Genomic DNA, 27,068 nt, shown 5'->3' on the forward strand with positions numbered 1-27,068 from the left:
CCAGGATAACACAAGATTTTAAATACCAGAGCAGGAAGAACGTTATTTCAGCTCTAAAAATAGCTCCCTCGGCCTTTAAAACACCGAGAAGCGTACACAGCCATTACCTTTCTGCGAGAGCGGCTGTCCTCTCGCTTGGCAGTGCCACCGCCGCCGAGATGCGGCCGCTTCGGTAAGGGCTCGGGGGACGTGCTGGTGTTGCGCTTGCCCTGAGGAGCTGTGCTTTGAGGGGTTCGTAATGCCCCGGGGATCAAAGAGACGAAATCCCTTCAGGGCGCGCCGTGGGGGCCAAAGCTGCGGGGCGAAGGAGCGTGGCTTGGCCGATAAGAAAGACAGTGTATAAAATACTGATAAAGTGCTGATAAACTGATAAAGGCAGCTGAGTTCTGGGGGCTGGCGTGGATTTAGGCAGGTGGCTGACTTGTGTTGGTTTGAAAGTGATAGCGCCAGGGCAAAAGGTTGAATAAGTGCTGCCTTATTTGTTTTTTGGGAGAAGAAACAAGGCAGTCGATAAATCACATCAGTCATCCCCCGGCAGAGAGAAAGGGGAGGGAGGGGAGAAAAAAGTGGTAGCATTCACGTTGACTTAATCCCACAAAGGTCAGATGGCGAAGGGATCCCTCCACCCTGGGAAACGTTCCCCAATGGTTATTGCCGAGCTGGTTTGCTGGGAACGTTTCCTCTCGGAATTCCAACCACGGAGATGCTTTACGGAGACCGCAAAGCCCGCCGTCCGGTGGGAAAGGGAAGGGGTTGGAAGAGGACAACCTGGCCCAGGCTCTTCCTGGGCTCTCTCGCTACTGAGCGGCTGCTTCGTTCAGGTTTTCCAAACTAACTTCGCCAACAGGCACCACTTCCCAGGAGGCCCTCGAAGATGTTACCGCCGCGGCCTTTGGAGCAGAAGGCGCACCCGGAGCTGTGTGCTGGGTGGGTGCCGCTGCCTCTGGGAGGGAGGGCAGGGAAGGGGGCAGAGAAGGAACCGATTTACAGCCGATTTAGCCCACGGCCGTGCCGGGGGACAGCGTGCAGGCCCAGGCACGCTGCTGGGGCTGAGCACGGGGCTTGGTTTGGGCGGAGAGCGGGCCGGCCGTGCCCGAGGTGGGGCTCGGGGGCTCCCGGAGAGGCTGTGGCCGCGCTCCACCGCCCCAAAGCCGGCGCTGAGGGCTCACCGGGCCTCACGATGGAGCGCGGGCCCTCAACGCCCGCCCGCAGCCGCGGCGGCGGCCTCAGTCTCCGCCCGTCCGGGGCGGGGCGGTGGCGCTGCCGGGCCGCCTCCCCGGCCCAGCCCGCCCCCCGCCCGCCGCCGGGGCCACAGCCGCCGCCGGGGCCGCCCGCAGGTAGGAGCCGCCCCCGTAGCGGCGGGGAGCGCCCGTCGGGAGCGAGAGGCGCCCCCGCCGCCTCCTCCTGTGGCCGCCCTGTCGCGCCTCCCCGCCACTCGTCGCTCCCCCTTCCCCGGTCGTGGTCTGGGTGGCCCCGGTGGGAGGCGGCGGTCGGGGAGCCCCGGTGGAGGGGGGGGCGACCACCGCCGCGGGGAGCGGGCGGGCTGCGGTGTGCTGAGGGGCTGCCCCGGCGCGGGGAGGGGAGGGGGGGGGTGGTCCCGGCGGGTGCCGCAGCCCTCAGGGTGGGGGGCGGACCGCCGGTTGCCGCTGTCCTGCAGCCCGCCGGTTTAGGGCAGGTAGACGCGGGGCGGGTGAGGCGATGGAGCCGCTCCACCCAGGGCCTGGTGGGGCTTTGGGCCTCCCCCTGCCCCCGAGTCCCCTCTGTGGCAGCCGCTGATGGCGGAGCGCGGCAGGGCCGCCCCTCAGGCTGCTGCTGCCGGGGCCGCCTCACACGGGGCTCTGCGGAGAAACTCGGCGGGGTTGAGGCCGCGGGGTGGGACGGGTCCCTCCTTCCCCGCACCCTGAGGGGATGGCGGCCTGCCGCTGGATTCCCGGGAGGGGAAGAGGGTCCGGGAGAGGCCGTTCGGCTCTGCTGTGGTCCCTCAGGGAAGGAAGGGCGAGATCCTGTCTCTGAGCGGTGGGGGAGACGAGCAGTGCTGGGTGCTAACGTCCCAGGGCGACGATGGGCTCTCCGCCGTGGCGTTATTACAGCTTGTGCCATACAGTCCTCGGGCTATAAAGGTTGGAGAAATTCCCAGCTAATCTTCCCTTCTGCTTTTTTTTTTTCCTCCTTTTTAAACAAAGCTTCTCCGGAAAGCAACCTTAAGGATTGTCTGATCAACGTTCGCGCCGTCCTTACGCCATAGCAAGGTACACACGTACGGTTAATTAGGAATAACAACTCGGTGGGGAGGGGGGAAGCGTGCGAAAGGTGTAGCCCAACACCCGCCCGTCGCGTCGTGCTCCAACGGATAAAACTGCCTGAAAGAAGGGGACTTGATTCTTGCTGACTTTCTGCCTTTGGGTGACAGGGTAAAGAATGGGGACTCGGATTTGCTTGACAAACATCTGGCTCCTGTTTTCGCTGTTGTACTGGTAAAAGTCAAATTATTTTCTTGGGCTGTTCTTCGTGCCCAGCTGTCAGCATTTTCCCAGTCTGGGTGGTGGAAGTTGGTGCAGTTGTTTCATTTCCCCTTTTAAGATTCCTTGTGCTGCAGCGTTTGCTTTTCAGATGCAGAGCAGGGATGTGTGCTGCTATGAACACCAATGTTTTCAATTGTTTTTTTCTTGGAAGAAGCGTCACATCCACTGTTTCCTCTCCTGCCCCAGCCGTTTCCGGGCAGCCCGAGATTGCAAAATTGTGGTTTGGCCCAACAGAGACACTTGAAGGTGCTGATCCAGCAGCCCAAGCTGACACAATGAGCTCTGATTTACAGGATAAATGGGAGCGAAGAAGCAAAGAAAGGTCTGTGGGAAATGAGAGAGATGATCCTAAGCGATATATTGGGAGGAATAAACCATGAGGGGGGACGGCTGGCGGGTGAGGACGCTGCTGCTGCAGGAGAGGGCTTGGATCAGGACTCTGAATGCACGCTCCTCCGTGCCACCGATTTCCCCTGTGACCTCTTGGCAAGCAATTCTCTGGCCCCGTTGTCTAAAAGGGGAATAATGATATTTTTTGCTGTCTCAAGAAGCCTTGCAAAGGTCTCGAGGTGCCTGCCTCCCCTCACCTTGGGTCCCCGCAGGTGGCAGAAGCGGTCAGCGGAGGTGCGGGGATGAAGGCAGGATGAGAGGGGTGAAAGGGAAGCAAAGCGCACTGAGAACAGGTGGAGAGGGAAGGGTGGAGTGAATGGGAGGAGGGAGGAGAGGCAAAGAAGACTGATGAAGCTTCAAAAGCCGTGAAAGGAGCTGTTAAAACAGCTATAGATTACCTTGCGTGGGGTTTAATGCAAATTTTTAACGTTGAGGTTGCCTCTGGAGGGTCGTGCCTGCAAGGGAGAGGTGCCTGCTCGAGCAGCAGTCTCTCTGGAAGAATGCTATTTGCTCAGTCGAGCAGTGTTTACTTTCAGCAGGCATGCGGACCTGGCTCCCTCGCGGAGGGCTGGTCCCGTGTGCAGGTCAGGAGGGGAGCCCGCTCTCCCCGGTGCCTGCTGCACAGAAGAGCAGAGGCCTCCTCCCCAGCACCCGGGAGCTGCTGAGCCGCGCTCCCCTGCGGAACGGGCGGCATCTTTGGCAAGTCTGGAGGGAGGGGAGGCCGAGGTGCTCCCTGGTGCCGTTGGGAGAGGTCCGGGCTGCCTCTCCTGCGGGGAGCAGCGGGAAGGGAGGAAAAGCCTGGGGGGCTCGGGCTGGTCTGCTGCAATGGTGGGAGGAGTGCCCAGCATCCTCCTCTCGATTCCCTGAGCTGGGGCAGATCCAGGTACTTGGGGAGAGAACTCCAGCCCTCCCTCTCTTATTTCCTGCTCCCCATGAGGAACTGCTGGGATTAGTAGCGGTGGCTGCCTGAGCGTGAAGAGCCGGTGGCCCATCAGTTTAGGCACTACGGGGCTGCAGGAGTGGACTTTGCCTGGCCAAGCCACTGGAGATGGCCACAGCTTTGTCAGGAGGAGCCTCCCCAGCATGGTCTTGGCTCAGCTGAACGCTCTTAAAGGTGGTTTAATGTGGTCTCTTGCGCTACAGGGAAGTCTGCCTCTGAAAATATTTCAAAAGCCAGCAGAAGTTTTTAAGCCCTCTGGACGTGTTGGTCACAGCAGGCCTGCAGGCTTGGCCCCTGTTTAACAGGTGGAGGCTGTTCCCTGGTCCCTTCCGTCCATTGTGTTTACGACAGGTTTGCGTGAAGTGAAACGCTGTATGGCACCTTCCTCCTGTAGCTCACCCGAGCACCCTGCAAACAGCAATTTACGGTTGGAGCAGCCTGGGAGACTGGTAAATAAACCTAAATGATCTCTACAAATAAGGAACGCTGGCGAGGCAGTGATGAACACCACGGAAATGTCTACGTGTGATCGCTTACCTTGTACTTGTCTCGCGGCAAATGATTTCTGCAGGTCTAAACAGAGCCAAAAGACCGACGCGGTGGTTTGTACCCTTGGCAATCTCTACGCCGGAGAGGGCTACCTTAGAGTAATGACAAAAGCCAAGCCATGGGTACTGCACGTCCATTCCTTGTAGCTCACCCTCTGGCCCATCATCTCGTTGCTGCTTCTCGGGGGCTTTGGTGATCAATACGAGGGGAAGAGGACCTCAGTTTGCCGTGTGAGTAGTGAAGGAGGCACAAGTCTTCAGGCTGAAGAGGTTGGTGAGGGAAAACTGCCCTGAGAAAGCTCGGTGTGCTATGTCACACTCCCTAAAAGCTCACAGGCCTTGGCTGTTTTCCCCACGGCTGACAAGTGCCGACTGCTTGGTATTTACGCTTCTGCTGGTGGTGCCCACGGGTGTAACGGAAGGAAATGCCGCTTTGGGGACAGTGCACGTCTCTTCAAAAGCATGGAGCTGCAAAGTGCAGTGAAGAAAGGAGCTTGTGCTTCCAAACACTGGATAAAAGAGGGATAGAAGGGACAAGAGACGTGAAAGACAAGGTGAACAGGTGGGAAAAGCCCTGCTTACGCTGTGTGGGAAGCTCTGTAGCTCGAGTGTACGTTTTGTGTTTGTTGGGGAAAAAAACAGTGGCAGGGTAGCAAAGGGAGGGAAACCTGGAACTGTTCTGGTCTTCCAGGGCATGCACCCTCTCATCCATAAACTACAGGAGAAGGAGACAATATAACCAGGAATAACTGCTCTGCAAAGTCTGCTCTTCTGGGCTTAGCCTGTCTTCCTTTCAAAGCTCTCTGTAAGTCGACATGACATATCTGTCTCTTTCTTCACGAGGTTTCGCCTCCCCGTTGCGTGTTCTTTGCCACTCCCAACACTTGCGTTGTTTTCCTGATAATGGGATAGACCTTTCAGGCAGGCTTCCTATCTGCTTCCGTTGTAATGTGTGTCTTGGCTTTGCTTGCTCGTGCACATTGTAAATGCTTGAAGGCGTTCGTGTTTTCGGAACTGAGGAGCAAATAAAACACCTCCACAGACCTCTGTCAATCTATTAATACACCATCGAGATCGCTGTACCTTGTGGGAGAAGAAACACCCGTTCTGCTTGTTGCTGGTTCAGGCAACGGTCATTAGATTGGGGTGGTTGAGGCGGAGGACGGTCACTGGGCAGCCTGTCTGCACAGTGCCGCAGACTTTCTGGGCTTTGCCACAACGTCAGCCTGCGTTTGCGTATTACTTGCAGAGCAAGGAGATGGTTTCAGAGACTCTTTCCTCACAGTGTAGCTGAAGCAGGGAGAGCTTTGCTGTCTTTTATTTTATGAGGAGTTAAATAGCCCTCCTCATTTTCCAGCAACCCTTCACTTCGGGGTTCGGCTGGGACTTTGGGGTAAGTACCGCTCTCACAAGCATCCCAGACCAAAGGGTTGGCTAATCATGGAAGGGGAAAATATGCCCTTTTGGTGACGGTGTGGGACTGTGGGGTTGGGTCTGCGTTGAGACTCTCTGCTAGAGACTCGCCTTGCATCTCAGGAGAGGTCTGGCTAAAGTGCCCCCCGTCTCGAGCATCTCTGCTCTTGGAGAGGCGGTAAGGCGTCTGCCCCGGGACATGGGCAGCCCAACACACTCGTGCCATGAGGACTCGCTGGGGGCTGGTTACCGTCTGGCTCGTGAAGCTCCTGAGGTCTCAAGGAGCCGGGAGGGCTGAATCTTGCAGTGGGCGCTCCCGAGCAGAATGGGGTCCTTGGGGCAAACAATCACACGGCACCTGCAAAACGCAGTGCTCCTCAGCTCGCTGTGAGTCTCGCCCCAAGCCCTGGCTGCTCCTGGCTGGTCTCACTGCCTGCTGACCCAGCTCTCTGTCTGAACTGGATGCGTTCCTTCTGCCTTACCCAGCTCCTGCCTCCTTTGCCTGTTGCAGGCAGAGGGCCGTGGCTGCCCAAGCCCTGCTCGTGGTACGAGCGGGACCTCATGGGAGTCAGTGTGGCCCGAGGTAGGTGCACGGGTCAGAGCACAGCGCTATCAAAGCCTGCAAAACACCCCTTTGGTCCTAAGGTGGCGAATTATATTCATTTTTCTATTATAACATCCAGGAGCCTGGACTCAAAGCAAGACCTGCCTGGTTTGTACGACGCCAAATGCGAGAAAGGCAGACTCGGCTCAGAAGAGTTTACAGTCGACGTCTCTGGCGGTAACCCAGCAGCTCAACACCAGTTCCTAAATGGCCTGTAAGTACTCAGGTGCGATTGAAGGCGAAGGCTGTGCGGCAGCGGGGAGCAGCGTACCCAGGGAGCTCTTTGAAGGACAATAGGGTGCAGAGGGGTGTCGCTGGCTCAGGACCCAGCGGCGCTGCAGGAGTATCTCTGGGTAGGACATGCTGTCAGTCGCATGGTCTTCTTACCAAGGCACTCAGGGAAGGCTGAAAATATATATATATATACTTACAGAATTGATAACAAATTAATTTTACACAACCCCAGGAGACAGCTTCCTGGGGAAACTTGAAAGGACGGTGTGGGCAAGCGGATGCTAATACAGCCTTTTCCGCCCCTGGTTTTTGGTGACTGGAAGGTTTCATTCCTTTGGCACGCTTTGCCCATCTCCCTTAGGTTTGTGTTGGCCCGAGCGTTTCATTAGCACGCTGAACGCATTTACAGTGTGTGAAACGAGACAAGAAATACGTACGGGTGTTTCTGTGGGTGAAAGCATTGCCTCTCAACATCGTGGCAGGATTACTGAAGCACCTCCTGCTTCCCCCATGTGCAACGGGGAGATGTCTTTACCTTTTCCCATTCCTCTCTTATATAAATAAATGAAAATGGCATTTCTGCACACCCTTGAGATGGTAGGTGGGTACCCGGAGCAAGCAGAGCATCATACCCTGCTGACGGAGGGGATCGCTTCTTTTCCTGTTACCCCACTGTTTTGTTATGTATTTACAAGTCTCTGGCATGCCTTATCTCTCTCATTGTGTGCTCAGGCTGGGAACCTTGAGATAAACCTGAAAACGCCCTGCTTTGTTATGTTGGCATTTGTGGCTTGTGGGTGGCAGGTTATGTAATGTGCTGGTTTGTATCCGCTCAGTTACAGCGATTAGCTATCAAGTGACTGTGGTTATTTTTGCTTTTAAAAGCAACAGAGAGCTATAGTGGGCTCCCCCAAAAGACAAATTGCGTTTGTTCCCGTTTGATTGTTGCTGATTGGCAGCAATTCTTTATGCCTTGCTGTATGTTTTGAACAGCGTCCTCCTCCTCCTCGCAGCGCTTCTGGCTCGGTACCTATTCTCTGAAATGACTCGATGGCCTAGCGCTGTGAAATGCAGGAGCGTTGCTCTGGTTTATTACTCAGCTTGTGTACAGACCCTTGAAATGCATCTGCGTGCTTTAGTCTTAAAAAAGACGTTCGACTCTGTTAACGTGGTAATTTTGTCCTTCCCTGCGTTCGTGTCGTCTGGCGAAAGCAACTTCAGGAAGAGCCTGTAACGTTGCTTGGCAGATGAAGTTAAGATGCCCACATTAACTGAACCTTGAGCAAGCAGCAGTATATGTTTGGTGAGCCGCCTGCTGTAATTGAAGTGTGTACATTAGAGGAATGGGAGCTTAATTGGTTGAGGGGGTGTAGAGGGGCGATGGTAATAGGAGCAGAGCAAACGGCTGACAGTCTGAGCAGATTTAGACATACAAGTGGGAACGGAGATAAGGGAGTAAGCCTGCATGGAGAAAAATTCTCAAGACACACCCTGTGGCAGTGCTAATGTGAAACCCTTTGCAGTTCTGCACCCTGCCCCGTGATAGCTGGCAGCAGGAGCGCACCCCGATGGGGTTTTTGCAAAGCTGGTGTGAGACCGTGAGTCAAGGGAGACTGGAAAACCACAGCGTGTGCTTTTGGGGTCAGCTGCGAAGCTGAAAACACATTTTTATTAGCCTTGTGAATCCATTGCACCACGAGGGCTTTCTGCTGCTGAAGGCCTTCCTGTGCAAGCCTTAAAAATGGAAGATAAATGGGTGTGTGCGATTACCAGCTGCCTTCTGGATGCAGTGTGTTTATTTGGGAAAACGCGGGCCGGCAGAGATGGCTGTTATGGCCAGCTGGAGTTGACCGCTCAGATTTGGCATCACCGGTCACGGCAGCAATGCAGAACAGAGCTGTGGAGAGGAAGGTTGCCTTTATGTCATCCCTGTGGAGCAATTAGCTGTCAAAGAAATTGTTTCTACATTTCCCACAGACAATTTAGGTCCTTTTTCCTATCGCTCTCAGCATTTTATTTTGGTTAAACTGCTGTGGTGCTGCAGGAGAGGCTGTTACTTCGGTTCCTCGCTCTCTTGTTCCTGACTGCTGTTAGAGATGCAGGTCTTAGCGTGCACGGAGGTCTCCTGGCTTGAAGAGAGGAACATCGGGGCCGTCCCTGAAGAGGACATGTTAACCCAAAGGCAACTGCTGAGAATGACATCCGCTGAACGCTAGTGCAAAGCTAGGCAGGTTTGGCACATGCTTGGGGTTTCTCCTTTGGAAGGATGCGAGGTTACATGTAGTTTTGTTCCTGGCACCCAAATAACACAGCAGGGAGTAAACAAGAAACGTGCAGGAGCTGAAGCCTGGTTTTAAACCATCCTCTGCCCACATGGAGATGTTGAAACATCTTCCAGCATGTGTGGGATGTGCCAATGGACAGCATTCAAAGGTGTTGCCGTTTGGGGACACGGGGGAAAGGGACCCTTCTTTCCTACTTTTGGTATTTCACCGATCAGACGCAGGCGGCTCGCTCCTCCTGTGTGGACTGGCAGGGGCCAGCAATGCCACCAGTCCAGCCATTGCCCCCCTGCTCTCCTTCCAAGGGCGTGCCAGTACTCGCTCACGCTGTCCCACACCCACGCCTCGGCGTGGAGCCTGTCAGAGGAGGGTGCATGGCAGCAACATCCTTTCCCCGTCAATTCTTGCTGCCCGCCGTGAGAGGCAAGCTTGCATAGAGCTCGGCATCCTGGGAGGCCGGCCGGCCTGATGTGAGGTGCTTATTTTCCAAAAGGTCCAGCCCTGGCTGCACTGAGCTCTGGTGAAGACCTGGCCCCATGTGGGTTGTTGTTGTCCTCCCTGGGAGTGCTGTCCTTCCTCGTCTGGGCAAAGCCAACCGGCCGCGATGAGAGGGGGTATGTTCTCTAGGTGTTTATTTTCAACCGGCTGAAATGAAGGTGTTTCTCTGAACTATGGACCTGGTTTCCCATCAGGACGCTGCGCTCTGCACTAGTCATTGATTTAATATGCTGTGGTTTTGGATGTCATTTTCTGTTAGGGGTCGATAGAAGGGGACTCTGTATGACACAGTGAATATTATACAGAGAGCTGTTTTCCAAGGGAGTGAATCTGTAGCCGTGTCGCACTGACTCTGATGAGGTTAGGCGCCAGTCCTGCCCCGGCTCCTTTGCAGAGCTCAGCACAGAGTAATGGTTATCTGGACAGCTTTGTCACATTTCCCCACCTCATCCTGGCGTGGAGTCCCCATCCCTGTGCGCTGCCTCGCTGCTGTGCCTGGGGGAAAAGCCCTGTGCCACCTCCCTTTCTGCACAACAGACAGCACTGAACTAGCTTGCGAAGGCTGCTGTTTCTTGGCTGGGAGGCACGCTGGACGGTGGAGGAGCTGTGGCAACCCATTAATGACGAGAAACATTACGGCTAGTATTTGCTTCTATTGCGTAAATGAATCCTTTGTACCTTTCCAAAGGGGAAGGGTAAATAATAAGATCTGCCATCCCCTGACCTGAAAAAATTGTGTTACCTTGGCTTAGTCCAGGCACCACCAGAGAAAAGAGGAGAGTCGAGCACGGCGTTAGCAGTAGTTACCTTGCAGAGGAAACACGGGCTGTAACAGGAGGTGACATTACCTGCCTCCTCCCCTTCAGCCAAGACAGGAGCGGGGAACTCGGCTACAGCTATGGCTCCCTTGTGCCGGGCGCTGGCACTTGGGCCCTATGCTGCCAGGGTCCGGCAGGGACACGGCCCTGCCACAGGTGAGGCACTCGCCACTTGAGAGCGGTCCTTGACATTGCCGGTACAGGTCTCCCAGTACCAGAGCAACGGCTGATGCCAGCGAAGGGATGCTGCTGCGTGTTGATGGGCTGCGGGAGGAAAAGGCAAGGGCAGCGCTTCACGGAGTAGTTGCAACCGCTGCAGCAGGGGCTGTGCGGGGAACGGAGCTGTGAAACGCTTTGTGTCTCCCGTGCGGGAGGAGAGGAATAGGGATGAGACGGGTGGGGAAATCTAGTCCACCCTCATTGATAATTTCTGCTGCTCTGTTACACCATGCTCAAGATGTGTGTACGCGCTGGAGCTGACTGCCTTTTAAATTGACGTACTTAATACTTGCGTTATTTCATGCTCCCTGTCTGCAGTTCTCTCTGCTCCCAGGTCAGGGAAGAGACCTTGTCTGATTGCTTTTCTGTCTTTTAAGGTTTGCAGTTCAGCCTCACTCGAGGCTCTCCGTCCAGACAGCACCAAACCATGGCCTCGTGCTTTTGTGCGAGCGTGGTGTGGCTCGGGGTACCGCAAGGGTGTTGGTTTGTACCCCTGCCAGGGGATGTGCAGGGAAGACAGGACAGCTGAGCTGTAAGGGCAAGTGCGAGGCTGCCGTGCCTTCTGCGGGGCCTGGGGAGCCTCAGCTCAACCCCTTCAACTTCTGCCGCCGTGGGGCAGGGCGGGAGTCGGTGGCTGGGGCCCCGAGCCGTGTCCGGCCAGCGAGCATTGCCTTTGCCGCCCTGGACTGTCTTGTGGGAGTGGTGAGCTGGGAGCTGGCTGTGACATGGTGAGGGTGCTTACTCTCTTCTGTGGGTGCTCACAGAGGGGAGGAAGCAGGGCAGCAGCCCAAAGAGACCGTGGCTCCTGTGCTGCAGGTGTGGGAAGGCCAGGGGAGCTGAGAGGAAGAGGACAACAATGTGGGTGCTTTCTTCTCTGGAGCAAAGGGAGCGGTCATTGCTTTAAGGACCTGGATGAGGTGACTGAGCTGCAAATACAAGCAGGCTCTAATGAAAGGCCATCCTGTCTGAGCTGCCTGGGTACCCCAGGGTGCCTCGCTGTCCCGCGGGGACCTCGGTGACCCCAGGAAACGCCTGCCCTGCAGCACGCTGTAGGAGGGAGGAGGAGGCAGAGTGCAGGGGCGCAGGTGCTGCTGCCCTGGTGACAGTAAAGCAAGCGCTGGAGCCGTGAGCCTTGCGTTATTCGCTCTCTGTTTGCGTCTCTTGGCTGTGCCGGTGCCTGGAGGAACATTCATGGAGGAGGACAGAGCATGAGGAAGTATTTGATCTGTTGTCAGAGGACTCACAGGGAGACCTGGGACTCTCTGTGTCCGCAGCTGAGCACCATAGCAGTCTTTCTGAATTGCGCTTGTTACAGGAACAGCCCCGGCATCTCAGATGCTCATCCAGCGTGAGGACAAAGGCTTCCTCAGGAGGTGGTGTACGCAGCATCCTTACGCCCTGTGCAGGATTTCACGGCGCTTACCTGTCAAGAGCTGATCCTGTTTGTAACACCTCATCCTGACAGTACTCTGGGTGCTGGCACTCCAGCTTGGCTCCGCGCTGGGTGCGGCCAAACGCTATTTTTAGCTGATTGCTGCAGCCAGGATAGGAGCTGGTCGCGTGCTTTGTGGAGATGAGGAGACAGCACGTGCATCCTTCTCCTTTCATGCTGCAGGCTTTGCTGAGGTGGCGTGTGTGGAATCGGTAATGATCCTGGGAAGGAGTCTGCCTTGCCTTGTGCCTATGGGAAGTAGTAGGGAATTAGGGCTGCGGGTCTTGCGGTGTCACCTTGTGCAAAATGCTTAAGAAAAAGACTTGGAAAACCACTCAAATTCTGTAGGTGTGTCTGAAAAGTCTCCCCCTCCACAACTCCAGGCTCTTTGTGCCTTGGTTTTTATGCATGGTGCAGATGATGCTCTGCCTGTGTGCAGCAGCTTAACCCCTTACGCCAGTAAGGACGGTATGAAAGGCTTGCAGCGCCTGCTGCCTGGCCTTTGGGAGCTTGGTCTTGGGATGCTTCGGCACCTGCTATGTGGATGCTCTTCCTGCTTTCAAAAGAGGGGGGCCGAGGCGGGTGGGTACCTCTGTCCTCTTTCTTTTGTTTTTACTTTCTTCGTTGTTTCTAGCAGGTATGGATGGGAAGAAATGCAGCGTGTGGATGTTTTTACCTCTTGTGTTTACCCTGTTTACATCAGCTGGATTATGGATAGTGTAAGTTACCTCCTGTTGGTTATTTGGGAGAGCAAGTTAGGCTGGGGCAGTTGGAAGTACCGCTGTGGTGTGGGCTGCTTCTCAGTACGGAGAGTCTTCCGGTGATGCTCTGCCCTTGAGTTACTGTGGGGCTGGGAAGGCACATTATAGGGGCAAGGGCCAGTCCGTGCCAGTTCATGGCTTGGAGGATCACATTTTTATCCCCGAGTTTCTGTGCTCCCCAGGCCAAGTAGGGACAAGAGGAAACGGCCACAAGTTGCGCCAGGGGAGGTTTAGGCTGGGTATTAGGAAAAACTTCTTCACCGAAAGGGTTGTCAGACACTGGACCAGGCTGCCCAGGGAGGTGGTGGAGTCACCATCCCTGGAGGTATTTAAAAGACATGTGGATGAGGCACTTAGGGACATGGTTTAGTGGTGGACTTGGCAGGGTTAGGTTAATGGTTGGAACTGATGATCTTGAAGGTCTTTTCCAACCTAAATGATTCTATGGTTCTAAGTTTCTGACCTTGCCTTCTTCCTGGCACGTGTTACTGGGAGCTGCCTGAAAAGACACAGACACAAATGCAAAATTTCTCTTTCATCACGTTTTCTTTGAATGACTGAGCAGAGCTCTTGGAGCAGCACTTAGGCCCGACTTTGGGGTGCAGACTCAAAATCCACAGCATCCAGCACTGCACTGACAACCTGCCAGCAGCTTAATGCTGACACCTCACTTTCTCACTAACACTTCTTGCCAAAATGCACAGAAGACGTGCATTCCCTGAGCTGGGCTCTCTGCAAGCATGCAGGCAGACGACTGCAGCATGAATTTGGGAGCAATAAATGTGCGATCTGCAGCTATGCTCAGCTTGAGAAGCAGTTGTATTGTAGGATATGGCTTTGGCCATGGTCTGCGGATGTTGTTTTTCAGCGGCAGGGGCAGCTTAAGCCATTTGTCTGACCCTATTGCTCGTTGTTCTTCTTGTCCTGCCGTATTAAAACAGCTTTTGCAGCGGGGGGACTGCGGTAAACCAGGCGAATCAAATGATTCCGATTAAAAATGAAAACGTTCCCCCGGTTGGTTATTTTTAGGGCAGGTTAGCTCAGTGTCCCTGTCTACCTGACCCTGCAAAAGAGAGGCAGCACAAAGGAAGGCACATAGTTAGGCTGGGGAGGGAGCAAAACTGCCTGCTTGAGCAGAGAGAAACGCAGGCAGATCCTGCCAGTGGGCTTTCAGACACTTAATGTGTTGTTTGAGTGATACTTGGAATTGAAGCCAGAATGAGGTTTTACACTGTTTTCATCTTTTTCTTTTTTTTTTTTTTTTTTTTTTTTTTGGACAGGTACTTTATAGCAGTGGAAGATAACAAAATTCTCCCACTAAATGTACCAGATAGGTAAGAGCTGGTTGTGGGCTTTACATTCAATCACTTCTTTCTTTAAAATAATAAAACAATGAAAGCTAAATGGGAAGGAAAATCTTGAATCTTTGTTCCTATGCATTTATGCCTCTTAGGAAACCTGGTTCCAAAAGACCACCTTATATAAGGTAAGTGAATCATTTTCTTCCAATTACCATTCTGATTAACGGTTGTTACTTTTGTGTCTTTGCCATCCCAGAGTTACAATGATACGCTCTATTATTTTCCAAGTATCGCAGGTGACGCACCTCCCGCAAGCTGCGTGTTTAGCCAAGTCATGAACATGGCGGCATTTCTAGGTAGGAACCACGAGGGGAATGTCTCTTCCACGCTCTTAATTTGTTTTAAGAAGTCACTGAAACATAAGTAATATCCCGTACATATTGTTCTTGAATCTGATGATGTGAAATCATTTAAACTGCGATTACTACTGATTAAGAGAGTATTATTTTGTCTTCATTTGTAGCGAGACAGAATGAAGCTGGATGCATTGAACGTTATTGGTTTCTGATTTAGTCTCATGTTTTTAATTGTCTCAGCCTTGAATCCGTGTGACTGTTTTTCTGGTGGGTTTTCGTTACATGCTGTGAATGGGAGATAATTGCATGGATATATTGGCAAATGCAGCGACTGATTATGCAAAATATCATCCGTGCTGAAGTCCCCCCTACCCCACCCCTTCCTAAATTCCACTACTAAATCTGTGGAAGTTTACTGGCATTTTCCAGCAGTGGAAGTAAGAGGGAAACCCCACAAAGAGAAGAAATATCTGAAAAGTACTTGAAAAAAGATGTCGGTGTTTGGTTCTTAAAACAGTTTGTTACCTTCACCTGTACGTATTTTGAACAAATTGTCCCAAACTTAAATGGCAAATAATTCATTATTTTAACCTCCATTTGCTCTTCTTTAGTAGTAGTAGTTGCATTTATCTTCTCCTATATGGGGTGATTTATCGTGCTTTCAGTTTTGCTCTGAGCTATTCTCTCCAAGTGTGGGTTCCAGCCCTGCTGCCTGTGAAAGGCACGATGTCTCTTCTCAGAAGAAAAACTGGGAAATTCGATTGACTTGAGCTTTGAAATTAATCCAGATCTGTACGTGCACGAGTAAGATACCTTAACAATCTTAATCTGACATAATGAATATGAGGCTTGGGATGTAAAAACCTGGTAAAATATGTTTAATCGTGAGCCTTGACATGAACGTCCTTACTTACAGGTATCACTTCAGGGTGGAGTTTAGGCATCCTTACACTTTGTATGCCTTTGTTTCAAGTTTAGATCTTGATTTACCTATTGAGCCAGGGTCTCAATTAGTAGAAATAATTCTGGCTCCAGTTTGTGCTAAGGCAGGGTCTTGCACACGTTTTATTTATATGACACCCAGTGCAATGTCATTATGATGATATGATTTAAACTTCTGACCCCCAAACTACTTAGACCAACGTGTGCATAGCATGCTACTTGTTACGTGGCTACTTCTTACATTAACGTGTTGGTTTGACAGCAGTGAGTACACGCCTGCCTTTTCAGCTGCTTCCAGGTGAGGCCCCATTTCTGCAGACCACTCTGTTCAAGCAGCCTCTGTGGACCTGCACCAAGTCCCAGCGAGGCCGAGGGCTTTATGGAAAGGCAGGAATTGGCTTGATGCTCACTCACTGTGTGATCCGGGTAGACATGAGGATAGCAGTCGCGTGAGTGTGAGGGGAGCAGCTGGTGTGAAGAAGGGCAGGCAAACAAAAGACGTGCAGCGGTTTGAAGCTAAGCTGCATTGTTCGCTTTCGTTGCTGCTTCTTCCTGTTGCAAGAAAAAATACAACTAGGGAACCTCCAGACTGCAAGTGTGTCGTGGGGGATGCGATGGTAGGTGGCTGTCTTGGCCACCGCGATCATGAAATGGTTGAGTTTAAGATTTTTGGTGTACTGAGAAAAAAGGACAGCAGAGTTGCTACGCTGGATTTCAAGAAAGCAAACTTTAAGCTATTCAGGGAGCTACTTAGCAGAGTACCCTGGGAATCGGCTTCTGAGGGCTTAGGAGTCCACGATCGCTGGTCAGCCTTTAAGAACCACCTTCCAGAAGCAGAGGAGCAGGCAATCCCACTGTGTCGTAAGCCAAGCAAGAGGGGCAGAAGACCAGCTTGGCTGAATGGGGAATGCCTCACGGAGCTCAAGAGGAAAAAAGAAATTGTATGATCTCTGGAAGCGAGGTCAGGCTTCGCAGGAAGATTACAGAGCTGTGGTTCGTATATGCGGGGAGAAGACACGAGAGGCCAGACCTCAATTTGAGTTGGAACTGGCCAGTGTTGTTTCAGATAAGAAGGGCTTTTTTAAGTATGTTAATAGCAAGAGTTCTAAAGAAAACATTGGACTGGTACTTGTTGGACTGTCACCTGACTAATGGGGGTGAAGAAAAAGCAGAGGCATTCAGTGCTGGTTTTGCCTCAGTCTTTAGCAATACTGATAGACCTTGGGCTGCCCGGTCCCCTCAGTCAGAGGAGCACGAGTGTGGGAACAGTGACTTTCCGTTTGTGGACACCGGAATTGTCAGGGACCAGCTGTATCAGCTGAATGTTCACAAGTCCCTGGGGCCTGGTGGGATTCACCCCGGAGTACTGGAGGAGCCGGCGGATGTTATGGCAGGACCCTCTCAATCACCTACCAAAGGTCTTGGGAGTCTGGGGAGGTCTCTGCTGACTGGAAGCTAGCCGGTGCTATTCCAGTCTAAAAAAGGGCATGAGGGAAGACCCAGGGAGCTACAGACCTGTTAGTCTAAGCTCAGTTCCTGGAAAAATCATGGAGGAGATCATACTGGGTGCTCCTGAAAGGCATTTAAAGAATAACGCAAGCGTCAGGCACCGTCAACATGAGTTCACAAAGGGAAAGTCGTGTTTAACTAATTTGATATCCTTCCATGATGAGGTCACCTGCCCAGTGGATGAAGGGAAGGCGGTGGATGTAGTTTTTCTGGATTTTAGTAAGGCTTTTGATACTGTCCCTCACAGCATCCTTCTGGACAAGTTGTCCAGCTGTGGGCTGGGCAGGTACGCAGTGCGCTGGGTGAAGAACTGGCTGAAGGGCAGGGCTCAAAGGGCTGCAGCGAACGGGCTACATCTGGCTGGCGACCGGTCCCCAGCGGTGTTCCTTAGGTCTCAGTCCTAGGGCCGGTTCTGTTCAATATTTTTGTCAACGATCTGGAGGCAGGAGTTGAATGCACCATTGGCAAGTTTGCTGACAATACCAAACTGGGAGTTGCCATTGACTCCTTTGAGGGATGAGAGGCCTTGCAGAGGGATCTAGACTGAATGGAGCACTGGGCAATCATTACTGACATGAAATTTAACAAGTCCAAGTGCCGGATTCTGCACCTGGGATGGAGTAACACCGGGCACAAGTAAAACTTGGGAGAGGAGTGGCTGGCGAGCAGCCCTGCAGAAAGAGATCAGGGGTGCTGGTCGGCAGCAGGCTCCGTAGCAGCCAGCAGCGTGCCCTGGCAGCCCAGAGGGCAAACCCCATCCTGGGTGCATCAAACCCAGCATGGCCAGCCGGGCAAGAGAGGGGACCGTCCCGCTGTATTCAGCGTTGGTGCCGCCTCACCTTGAATACTGTGTGCAGCGCTGGGCCCCACCGTTTCAGAAGGATGTGAGAGTCCTTGAATGCGTCCCAAGGAGGGCAACCAAGCTGGTGACAGGGCTGGAAGGCATGTCCTGTGAGGAGCGGCTGAGGACTCTGGGCTTGTCTAGTTTGGAGAGAAGGAGGCCGAGGGGCGACCGCATTGCTCTCTGCAGCTTCCTGAGGAGGGGACGTGGAGCGGGAGGTCCTGATCTCTTCTCCCTGGGATCCAGGACGCGCGGGAATGGTTCAAAGCTGCGTCAGGGGAGGTTTAGACTGGACATTGGGAAGCGTTTCTTTACCAGGAGGGTGGTCAAACCCTGGAACAGGCTTCCTGGAGAGGTGGTCGATGCCCCAAGCCTGTCAGTGTTTAAGAGGCATTTGGACAATGCCCTTAATAACGTGCTTTAACTTTTGATCAGCCCTGAAGTGGTCAGGCAGTTGGACTGGATGATCACTGTAGGTCCCTTCCAACTGAAATAGTGTATTCTATTCTAATCTCTGCTTTGTGGATAAAGCCAAGCTTTCCTCTGCTGTATTGGGTGCTTCTGAGAGATGCTTCTAGCTTGAACCGCCGGCCACCTTAGTTGTGTCAAAGCCCTTGCTGTAGGAGAGGAAAACTACAGAAACCTGATACAAACATAGGCATTACTGAATATTGAAAATGCCATTGTTTTGCACATAATGCTGGAAGGTGACCTTTTAATTCCCTTTTGTCGTTTCCATCCGTGTTTTAGGAAAAGATCACATAATTTCAGGATCCTGTCCTGTAGAAATAGAAACGAAAAAGTTCCTGCACGTGAGCTCAAGTAGTCACAGGGTGGCTGTCCCAAACAATTACCTGGGAATGAAAAACAGAAATTGTCTTTTTAGGGGGAAGAAAGTTCTCTTGTTTTCAAGGATTTGAAGTGGAGCAAACTGTGAGAGGGTAAATTCAAACATCTTTTGCAGTTTGGATAAAAGTGGGTATTTTTCACTTACAGTGCCCGTATGTTTCTAAACTATGTTTTTGGTATTATACCAGGGGTTTTGTGGAAAATAGTGATCTAATTAGCTAACGCAGACGATTTACAACAATATGACCTGCATAAGCGTAAGAATGCGTTCAGCAGCAACCAGCAAATTTCCCTGTTCAACTGAATTGCTTTTTAGTGGTCTGATTTGAATCCCATCTGAAGGCCAACTGATTGCCTGGCTTTCTGTGTTGTTCCACGCAGCATTCCCTGGGGACGGCAAGAATATACAATGTGAACAACTCCTGGGGTTATGTCATATCATATGATATATCACGTATCATATCATGTAGCGTATCATGGCGCTTGGGCTAATTGTAAGCTTGGAAGGACTGCTCTTCCAGTCTTTGCGGAAAATTAGTGCAATATTTTGGCTTATGTTTGTGGCACCAGCAACTTGTTCCAGAGGAGGAGAAGAGGCAGTGGGCATTGTGGTTAAAACCTGCAGAAATATGTATGTGCCGTTCATACATTTTCTAATACAGGTGAGGTTTGACGTACCTCCTCCAAAAGAGCTCAGTGCTCGTGAGCGGAGTGAAACTTGACGCAAGCCCAGCTGCCGCAATGTGAGTGCACGGTGTGTACGTGATAGACTGTGTGCTGGGAGCTTCACAGGCGAATAGGAAGGTGCTCTTCTTTCCCCCAGAAAATTTGCGACCCAGCTCCTAGACAAAACGTCATGAGAAAAGGAAGCGTGGGAGCTCGGCGTAACTGAATTACGAGAGAAACGCTTCCTGTGCTTAGTCTCATCCGTGACTAAGCGGGAGGGGGCCATGCAGAAGCACTAAGAGAGCCAACCTGCAGCGAGCTCTCCCCTCTGGGTGGAAAGAGGGTGAGGGGTCCGTGAGCCCCCAGCCAGGTGGTTACTGCAGCATGTTCTACCTAATGACGCGCCTTCCATTGTTTCCTTCTCAGCGCTTGTCGTGGCTGTCCTGCGCTTCATTCAGCTGAAGCCGAAGGTGCTAAACCCTTGGCTGAACGTCAGCGGCCTGGTGGCATTATGCTTGGCCTCTTTTGGGATGACCCTACTCGGCAACTTTCAGGTACTGCGCTCCAGGCTTGGCCTGTCGTGTCCGTGCTGTGAGGTTCCTGCTTTTCGAGCAGGTCTGCTTCTGTCTTTGAACTACTTGCGGTGTGAGCTCAGGAGATAACGTGTCTGGCTGTGCCCCAGCCCTCCTTGTACCTGCTCGGCCACCTCTGCCGCTTACGTGGCTCCAGTGACGTGCTGAGATGAAGGGCCGCAATCACATTTCACGTATTCCCAGCAGGATTCGCACCTGCGTGCTTACCCTTGACCTGCCAAGAGCCAGGGCAGGGAACCTATTGAATCTCTTGAGCCCTGGGAGTTGGCACAGATGGCCCTAAGTAAAAGGCTTGAGCTGGAAGTTTACGTGCGCATCTGTGCGAACAGATGCACAGCTGCCCATATAGATTTAGCAGACGGTTCAGTGACCTTTGTTTAAAACCTATGTTGTTTAAATCTACCTCCTGCTTGTCCTTGGACTGGCCACGACAGGAACGTAGCAGAGGAGTGCTGTGACTTCTCCTAATGCGACGGGTGCCTGGATGAGCTCCCTCCCGTTCTGCATCTGTTCTGCGACATTATACAGACAAACAAACGAGCTGTCAGTGCCACAACGTTGCTCTGTAGGGTTGGGTGTCCACTGCGATCAGGAGCGTGTCTGTCAGGTCTGCAGTGAAAATCAAGGCATTAGCATCAGCGGCACTTGGGTGTCCCCATCCCTTTGCTGTCTCTGATGCTCAGCCTCTCGCTGGGGTGCAAGTAATGACCCCCATAATGGCAGGAACTGAGAAAGGTCAGCGGAGGCTGACTTCTTTCCTGGCTTTGCAGGCAAGGGGCTGTTTTTCCTGCCAATATGGAAAAGGTACTTCTTTTGCGAAGGGTGAGTACCTGTTTGGGTTGTGGAGCAATCGCAGGAACTTTGTGTCCCTTACAGTCTTTTTTTTTTTTTTTTTTTTTTTTTTAATGAGGTGTGAGACGTGACATAATTTGACTGGTTTGGACCTGGTCGTCCTCAGTTCCTCCACAGCACAAGCCAAAAACTTGGAGTCTTGTTTTTTCACAAGAGCTTCCCAGCTAGGAACTATGAGGCTTTTGTAACAGCCTTGTCTAGATGTGAGAAGAGTATTTCTAGTACAGGGCAGGCACCAGGAAGCAGTTTCAACCACTCCTCCTTCCTTTTTTTGCTCCTCAGAGCAAACCATTGTTATTTAAAAGTAGATACTTTGAATCATGCCTGGTTATAAAATCTGAACTAATTCTCCACTCCTCCTTAGTTACCTGTATCCTTGCTTGGAGCTTTTGCGAAACCATGAAAGCATGAGACCTCAGTCCATGCTTTTCCCTGCCCGAGTGCTAAGCTGAATGTGGCATTAAATTGTATTTCTGGAAAATTACAGATTGGGTGTGTTAGAGGGACATTATGGCTGTGAGTCCCTTGCAGTGCCGGCTGCCTTGGGAAAGGCAGCTCAGTCCCATTTTTGCCTCTACTATGGTTTGGACCTACCCTTGAAAAAAACTTCAAGGTGGGGAGGAGAGGGGAGAGATCAGTGGAGGCACAGTAACTAGACTGTTATCTTGTAGATTGCGTCTTGTTTGATGGGAATTTGTGAAATCACCGAACAGGAATCGAGGCTGCAGGCAGGAATTACAGATTGCTGGTTTCTTTTCTAGAAAAGCCTCAGAGGCAGAGGGAAAAGGGAAATTGTTTGGCTTAAGTCTTGTCCGTGCTGGGCTTTCTGAATGGATTTGTAGCCTCAAGGGATCTCTTTGCAGATTCTTGCTCATTGAACCTGGCTGTCCTTTTGCCTCGCAGTATTGCAGTCACTGAGACACTGGAGCCCAAGGAACAGAGAAGCCCTTGCACTCCAGAGAGGTTGGGTTCATATTGCCTCAGCCCCCGATGGTCGAGGATGGGCAGGAGAGGGAACAGGCAGTCAGGGTTTTTGATGGGAGAAACTTGCCAAAGCAGGAGCACGTGCCGGTGTTTTGGCTTGTGCTAGCTCAAGAGAGGCGTCAGGGCTCTGGCTACCCTCTGCCTTGGGCAGCACTGCTCCGTGCAGCTGGCACTGAAGGTTGCACGGTTTGCTTCCATTGCCGGGAGCTGTACAAGGCGCCGGTGGGTTGTCCTTGCCTGCCCTGGCCATCACATCGAGCCAGGGAAGGATTTATGTCTGAGCTCTGTGTTCGGGAGTCTCATCAGGGAGCTGGGGAGGCAGTCCCCAAGCAACCGCATTTTCCGCTGTGGTTGGGCTTTGGGCAGAAGATCTGCTTGGCTGTGACAGCTATCAACTCGTCTCGGTTACGTTACACGTTACAGCTCTGCCAGAAGGAATGATACAGCATCTCTGTCTCACACCCCAGTGATTCCCACTCTCCTCTATCCCACCCCAGCAGCAATCCAAGGTAGCTAGCAGATAATTCCTGTTGCATCCAAACAATCACCATTTTGTTTGTTCCCAGCTTTCCAACGACGAGGAGATCCACAATGTGGGCACGTCGCTGACCTTTGGCTTTGGGACCTTGGCGTGCTGGATCCAGTCTGCCCTCACCCTCAAAATCAACCTGAAGAACGAGGGACGGAAAGTCGGGATCCCACGAGTAGCCCTGTCGGCCAGCATCACCCTCTGCGTGGTGCTCTGTATCCTTTTGTCCTGCTCCCTGGGAAGCCGGGTATCTTACGTGTCCGACACTCTCTGCAGCAGGGAACGCTGGCTCTTCTCACATCGGTCCTAGGATCTCAAAGCATTTAGGAATGCTACTCAGCTTGTCTTCAGGGCATGATCCTGTGATTGCCTCATTTTGCTACTTGTCTTTTACCAGGATGTACGGCTTCACAGATGGGCTCACTTCCTTCATAAATGTTTCTAAAATTTCTTAATGATATCCAAAGTGGTTACGATATTGAATAGTATCTGTGTGATTTAATGGCGCCACTGCTTATCTACACAGTGGCATTTAAGATTATGCAAAATATTGAGATAAAAATTTTCAGGAGAACAAAGGAACAAGGGAAGAAATGAGGTTTCTGCAAATGAGAAGATTTTGATATGTTTGTTGAAATGGTCCAGGGTGCTACATCCAGCTTTGCCTTTTAAGACGGTTATCACAGTCAAGAACTGCTGGGTCATGTGGACTTTGGGTAAGACCAGATGCTTTACAAATGGGATTTGGGCTGTGGAGTGTGTGGTCGCTCAGACTGGATGTACGTGTGGCTTCTTCTTCGCCTTGTGCCTGTCAGCCCCACTCCAGCCCTTCTGTTCGCACCAGCACTCATGTCCCTGGGTGTTTGTTTAGGGTGGATCCACTCACTGCGTAGTTGCATCAACATCAGTGTTGGGATAAGCAAGAGGGCAGGAATAAATGGCGAGGAATAAACTGATCCCCCTCTTTGGGGAACAGCCTGTTCTTAAAACTTAATTCCTTCATCACTTGGCTGGTTTTGAACGTTTCAGCCACTGTCCAGAGGAATAGCAGATCGGTGTGAACCTGTACCATCAGTTGCCTCTTAAGCTTCCTTGGAAAAACGTGTAGCTGAGCATCACGCTTCGGTGTACGTAACGGGGAGTTTGCCCGCTTCTTGTGTGCTGCCCTCCTCCCCTTGCCCCAAGCCCCATAGCTCCCCCGGGGTGTCTCTGGGGTAGGGCTGCGTGCGAGGAGCCGGGCCGGGCTCCTGCTGCGCTGCCTTCTTTGGAGGTTTCTGCCAGGCTGGGAGCAGGAGCGGCCGGGTAAGCCGGGGCGTAGCCGCTCCTGTACTGACATGCTGGGTGCTGCCAGCCCAGCCCTCCCCAGCTTGGCGCTGAACGCTGTGGAGGGGGGCAGGCTGAGGCAGGAGTCCCGTTTTCCCCCCCACCCCACTGGTGGGGCTGGCTCCCCATCCCACGCAGCTTGTGCATAACCCTTGCGCTACAGGGGAAGTAGGAGAAAGTCAGACACAGAATGCCGTTCGCTGAAGTGAAGCTTTGGTTGCTTACGCTAAACCCAAGATGAAGTCTGCGATGACCTGCTTTGTGCAAGTAAAGCGTGGGAGAGGCTGCGTTTTGTTTGTTTTACCTGTGAAGATGTGTTATCCTGCGTTCTTGGAGTGCGGAGGAAATCCTGAGAGACAGGAGAGCTGGTAGGTTTAGAGGAGGTGTGCATTGGGCTAGGGCAGGTCCCCAACTCAGGAAGGTGTCCTCTGCTGTAGGGGAGCTGAGAATTGCTTTTATGGAGTACCCTCACACAACCGAGACCCTGATGCCAGGCAACACGCGGTCCAAGCGCACGGGTACGTGAGCCTGGAGGACGGTTTCTGGCTCTGACAGTGTTCTTTTTCCTTTCAGTATAACATACCATACTATGTAGACCGATGCTTCTGGATTTCACAGAAAAGGGTGATATTGCAGGTGATCTAAAGGAAATGAAAGATTGCACGGTGTAGGTTGCAAGGTGTTCCCGTCGCCTGCGGTGCAGAGATCTGATCCAGTTCCCCCTGGGAGGCTGCCGGCAGGTAGGAGACCACAGCCAGATCCCCAGCTTGCTGGCTCCAGCGCTGGCTAGTTGGATGTTCGACTTCTCTGCGCCTAAGTCTTTCCCTCTGTAAATGTTTATCAGCCTGAATCGGGATCAGGATAGGTCCGTATAGGAGAGCTGCTGCGCTCCACGGGCGTTGTTGGACACCTGATGTCCCTTCCGTCTCTGGCGCCGATGGCTGGCTGGGTTGACTGTCATCAGGGTGACTTCGATTGTTAAGATTTTATTGTCTTCCCTGTTGGCTTTCTGTCATCCTGGTTGGTGTCTCTGCTCCCACTAGTTCTCCTTGACTTTTCTCTTCCAGATTTTATCCTCATGGCTCAGGGCATCCACATGCATGCTTCCAGGATCCAGTGGGGCCTGGTGATGTGCTTCCTGTGCTACTTCGGCACCTTTGCAGTGGAGTTTAGGCACTACAGATTTGAGATCGTTTGCTCTGAGTACCAGGAAAACTTTCTGAGCTTTTCCGAAAGCTTATCGGAAGCCTCCGAGTACCAGACAGACCAGGTGTAGCCTGTCCTCTGGCAGGGGGGGAGGGGGGCAGGTGTGGTCTCACGGGTTAAACATGGCCTCATTTACACTTTTTTGATGGGTTTGTTTTCATGTGCAATCGTGATCCTATTGCCAAAGGGCTCTGAGGGTGGCCGTCGCATTAAGAGCCAAACAAAAATGGTTGTCCGCTGGAAGAGGAGTGGATGCTTCTCAGCGGCAGCATGAGAGAGCACAAGCCGTTTAGTTTGTGCTCCCAGTGTCTCTTTCTGAGTGGCTCTGTCCCGCTCCTGTTCTTCAAAACATTCAAGAGCCAGTCCCCGCGATGCCCCTCCGAGACAGGCGCTCCTCAGCCTGTCCTGCAGAGGAAGGAACGGACTTCTCTGGGCATCAGGAGTCTTCGGGAGTCGCCGGATCCTGAGTCACCAGGCTGCATCTTCCGTGTGTTTCGCGTGTTGTTTTCTTTGCTGCTAACCGGTGTAACTTGGTAGGGTGAAAAAGAGCGGCTGTTTCTTCTGGACTTGGAATCGGGCAGTGGAAGACCCCAACTGACCGGCTTTTATGGCGAGCAGGCAGGCATTTCTTCCAGCCTGGAAAGCAGCCGATGGTAAAGCCGGGTTTGGGAGAAACTGCGCTGTGATCGGGAAGCGAGACTTGGCCGATGCTGCCTTGGAGCTGGGCAGACCATCCCCAGGCCGGAGGAGACGGCACCGTGGGCTGCTGTGCTTGGCTTCGGGCTTCAGCCTCACCGGTGGGGAGTGGTGGAAGCGAGGTGCTGAATTAAGATGGGAATGCCTGTGCGCTCTGAGGACGACCCAGAGAAGGCTGCTCTTTGTAAGTGTGTAGTGCTTCCACCACATCCCGTGTGTCATATTCCAAAAGCTTTTTTTTTTTGTTCACTGATCGGGGAAAACATTGTGTTAGAGACACTGGGCTCACCCGCAATGAGAACAGAACCATCGCGGGTGGTTCTGGGCATCGGGTTTGGTTTTGCTCCTTGTGCGCTTAGAAGTCGAACTTCCGGCACGCTGACGCCGGGCCTGGGCTCGGGACCCCTCAGCGGGGCCAGATGTCCCGAGTGGAGTCTGCCACAGGTTTAAGTGGGCTTCCCGGGTGCGGGAAGGCAGTTCTGCCCCGGAGATGGGGTGACGTGGCCCGAGGGCTGGAGGGGCAGGAAGGGAACAGCAACACCAGAAGGGCTTCTCCCTCCCTGAAGGGAGGTTTTCCAACAGAAGGTCTCTTCAAAGAAAAAGCAGGAGCTCAAAGACCCTGTTGGAAAAGCTGATTTTGGGAAGGCTGCTGTGTTGGCTGGGCAGGGGAGCGGTGGGAATTGCTTCTCATGAACATGGCTCCTGTTTTCCTCCACGAGTCAGGCTCAGCTTAGGTTTGCATCTTGTCTGAGCCGCAGGAAAACAAGCAGAAATTAAAACGGTGGCAAAAGGCATTTGAAGGGGAACTTGTACCGCGCTGTGGCATTTCTGAGCGAGAGGGAAAAGGCACGAGGGCATTCAGTCTTCCGCAAAGGTCAGAGGCCTCTCCTGAAAGGAGAAACAGTTGAGAAAAACTTCCAGCAAAACTAGTGGAAGTAGAAAGCTTTCAGCCAGCCCTTTCCTTTATCTTCTGTGGTCCAAAATCTGTTCTCAGGCAGCTGTGTTATAAATCCAGCGCATCCCCAGCCAACGCAGGGCTGTGGCTGGACTGCTGAAGGCCGTCTCCTTGTAGCCCTGTGCTTAGTGGGAAGCTCTCCTGGGGGGACGTGCTGCGGGTGGCCCAAGGGCGCAGCAGCGTAAGGCGCAGCCCACCCGGGACCCCCTCCTGGGCGAGGGCAGGAGGCGACAGCCTGGAGGAGCTGCAGGTGGGGATCCTCGTACCCGGGCACGCACACTCGATGCATAGGGAGCACAAAACAGTGATTTGTTTTAAGTGTTTTACTGTAAATAGTCCACCGTGACTTTTTTTTTTAAATTAATTAATACTTTCAGTTTATCATTTTATATTTCGTAATTTGCTCAAAGGAAAAAAAAATGATTGTGGTTTTTTTTTTCTTTTTCTCCTTTTCCTATATGCAATCCGAACTGAACTTCAGGTTTTTAGTGATAACTCTGTACATTTCTTAGAGTATTTCTAACAGCACATTTCAGTACAACTAAATGACAACTGATATACACTGAGACATGACCACTAAATAAAGTGCTTTTATGGAGAAAGTGAGTTTTATTTTTGTCCCCTACCCCATGCATAGCTTTCTGATGGCAAAGACAAAACAAAAGGCGAGTATTTACAGTGTCATGATTAAAAGCAACGCTTAAGGAAGCCAGGGACTATTCAGCCATGCAGAAACACTTATTGTAACAGTGCTAATTAGCAGGCTCTTTCAGAGGAGGATCACACTCATTACACAGCCCAGAAA

The 27,068-nt window shown here is 52.3% G+C and overlaps 1 protein-coding gene across 2 annotated transcripts; it reads left to right on the forward strand.

Annotated features, from left to right (window-relative positions):
- The first annotated feature begins 1,317 nt into the window (after positions 1–1,317).
- Positions 1,318–26,693, forward strand: TMEM150C (transmembrane protein 150C). 2 transcript variants are annotated; one of them, XM_059826937.1, is made up of 10 exons: positions 1,318–1,337; positions 2,184–2,249; positions 6,497–6,631; positions 12,535–12,619; positions 13,942–13,995; positions 14,115–14,147; positions 14,251–14,318; positions 19,552–19,679; positions 22,121–22,298; positions 24,474–26,693. In XM_059826937.1, the coding sequence occupies exons 3-10, from the start codon at positions 6,625–6,627 to the stop codon at positions 24,680–24,682; spliced, it is 762 nt and encodes a 253-aa protein (XP_059682920.1). In that variant the 5' UTR covers positions 1,318–1,337; positions 2,184–2,249; positions 6,497–6,624; the 3' UTR covers positions 24,683–26,693. The 2 variants fall into 2 exon arrangements, with proteins under 2 accessions (XP_059682920.1, XP_059682922.1); XM_059826939.1 differs by having other exon boundaries at positions 12,538–12,619.
- Positions 26,694–27,068: the final 375 nt, after the last annotated feature.

Source organism: Gavia stellata, chromosome 19 (genome assembly GCF_030936135.1).
Source record: "Gavia stellata isolate bGavSte3 chromosome 19, bGavSte3.hap2, whole genome shotgun sequence".
In the NCBI taxonomy this organism is placed as follows: Eukaryota; Metazoa; Chordata; class Aves; order Gaviiformes; family Gaviidae; genus Gavia; species Gavia stellata.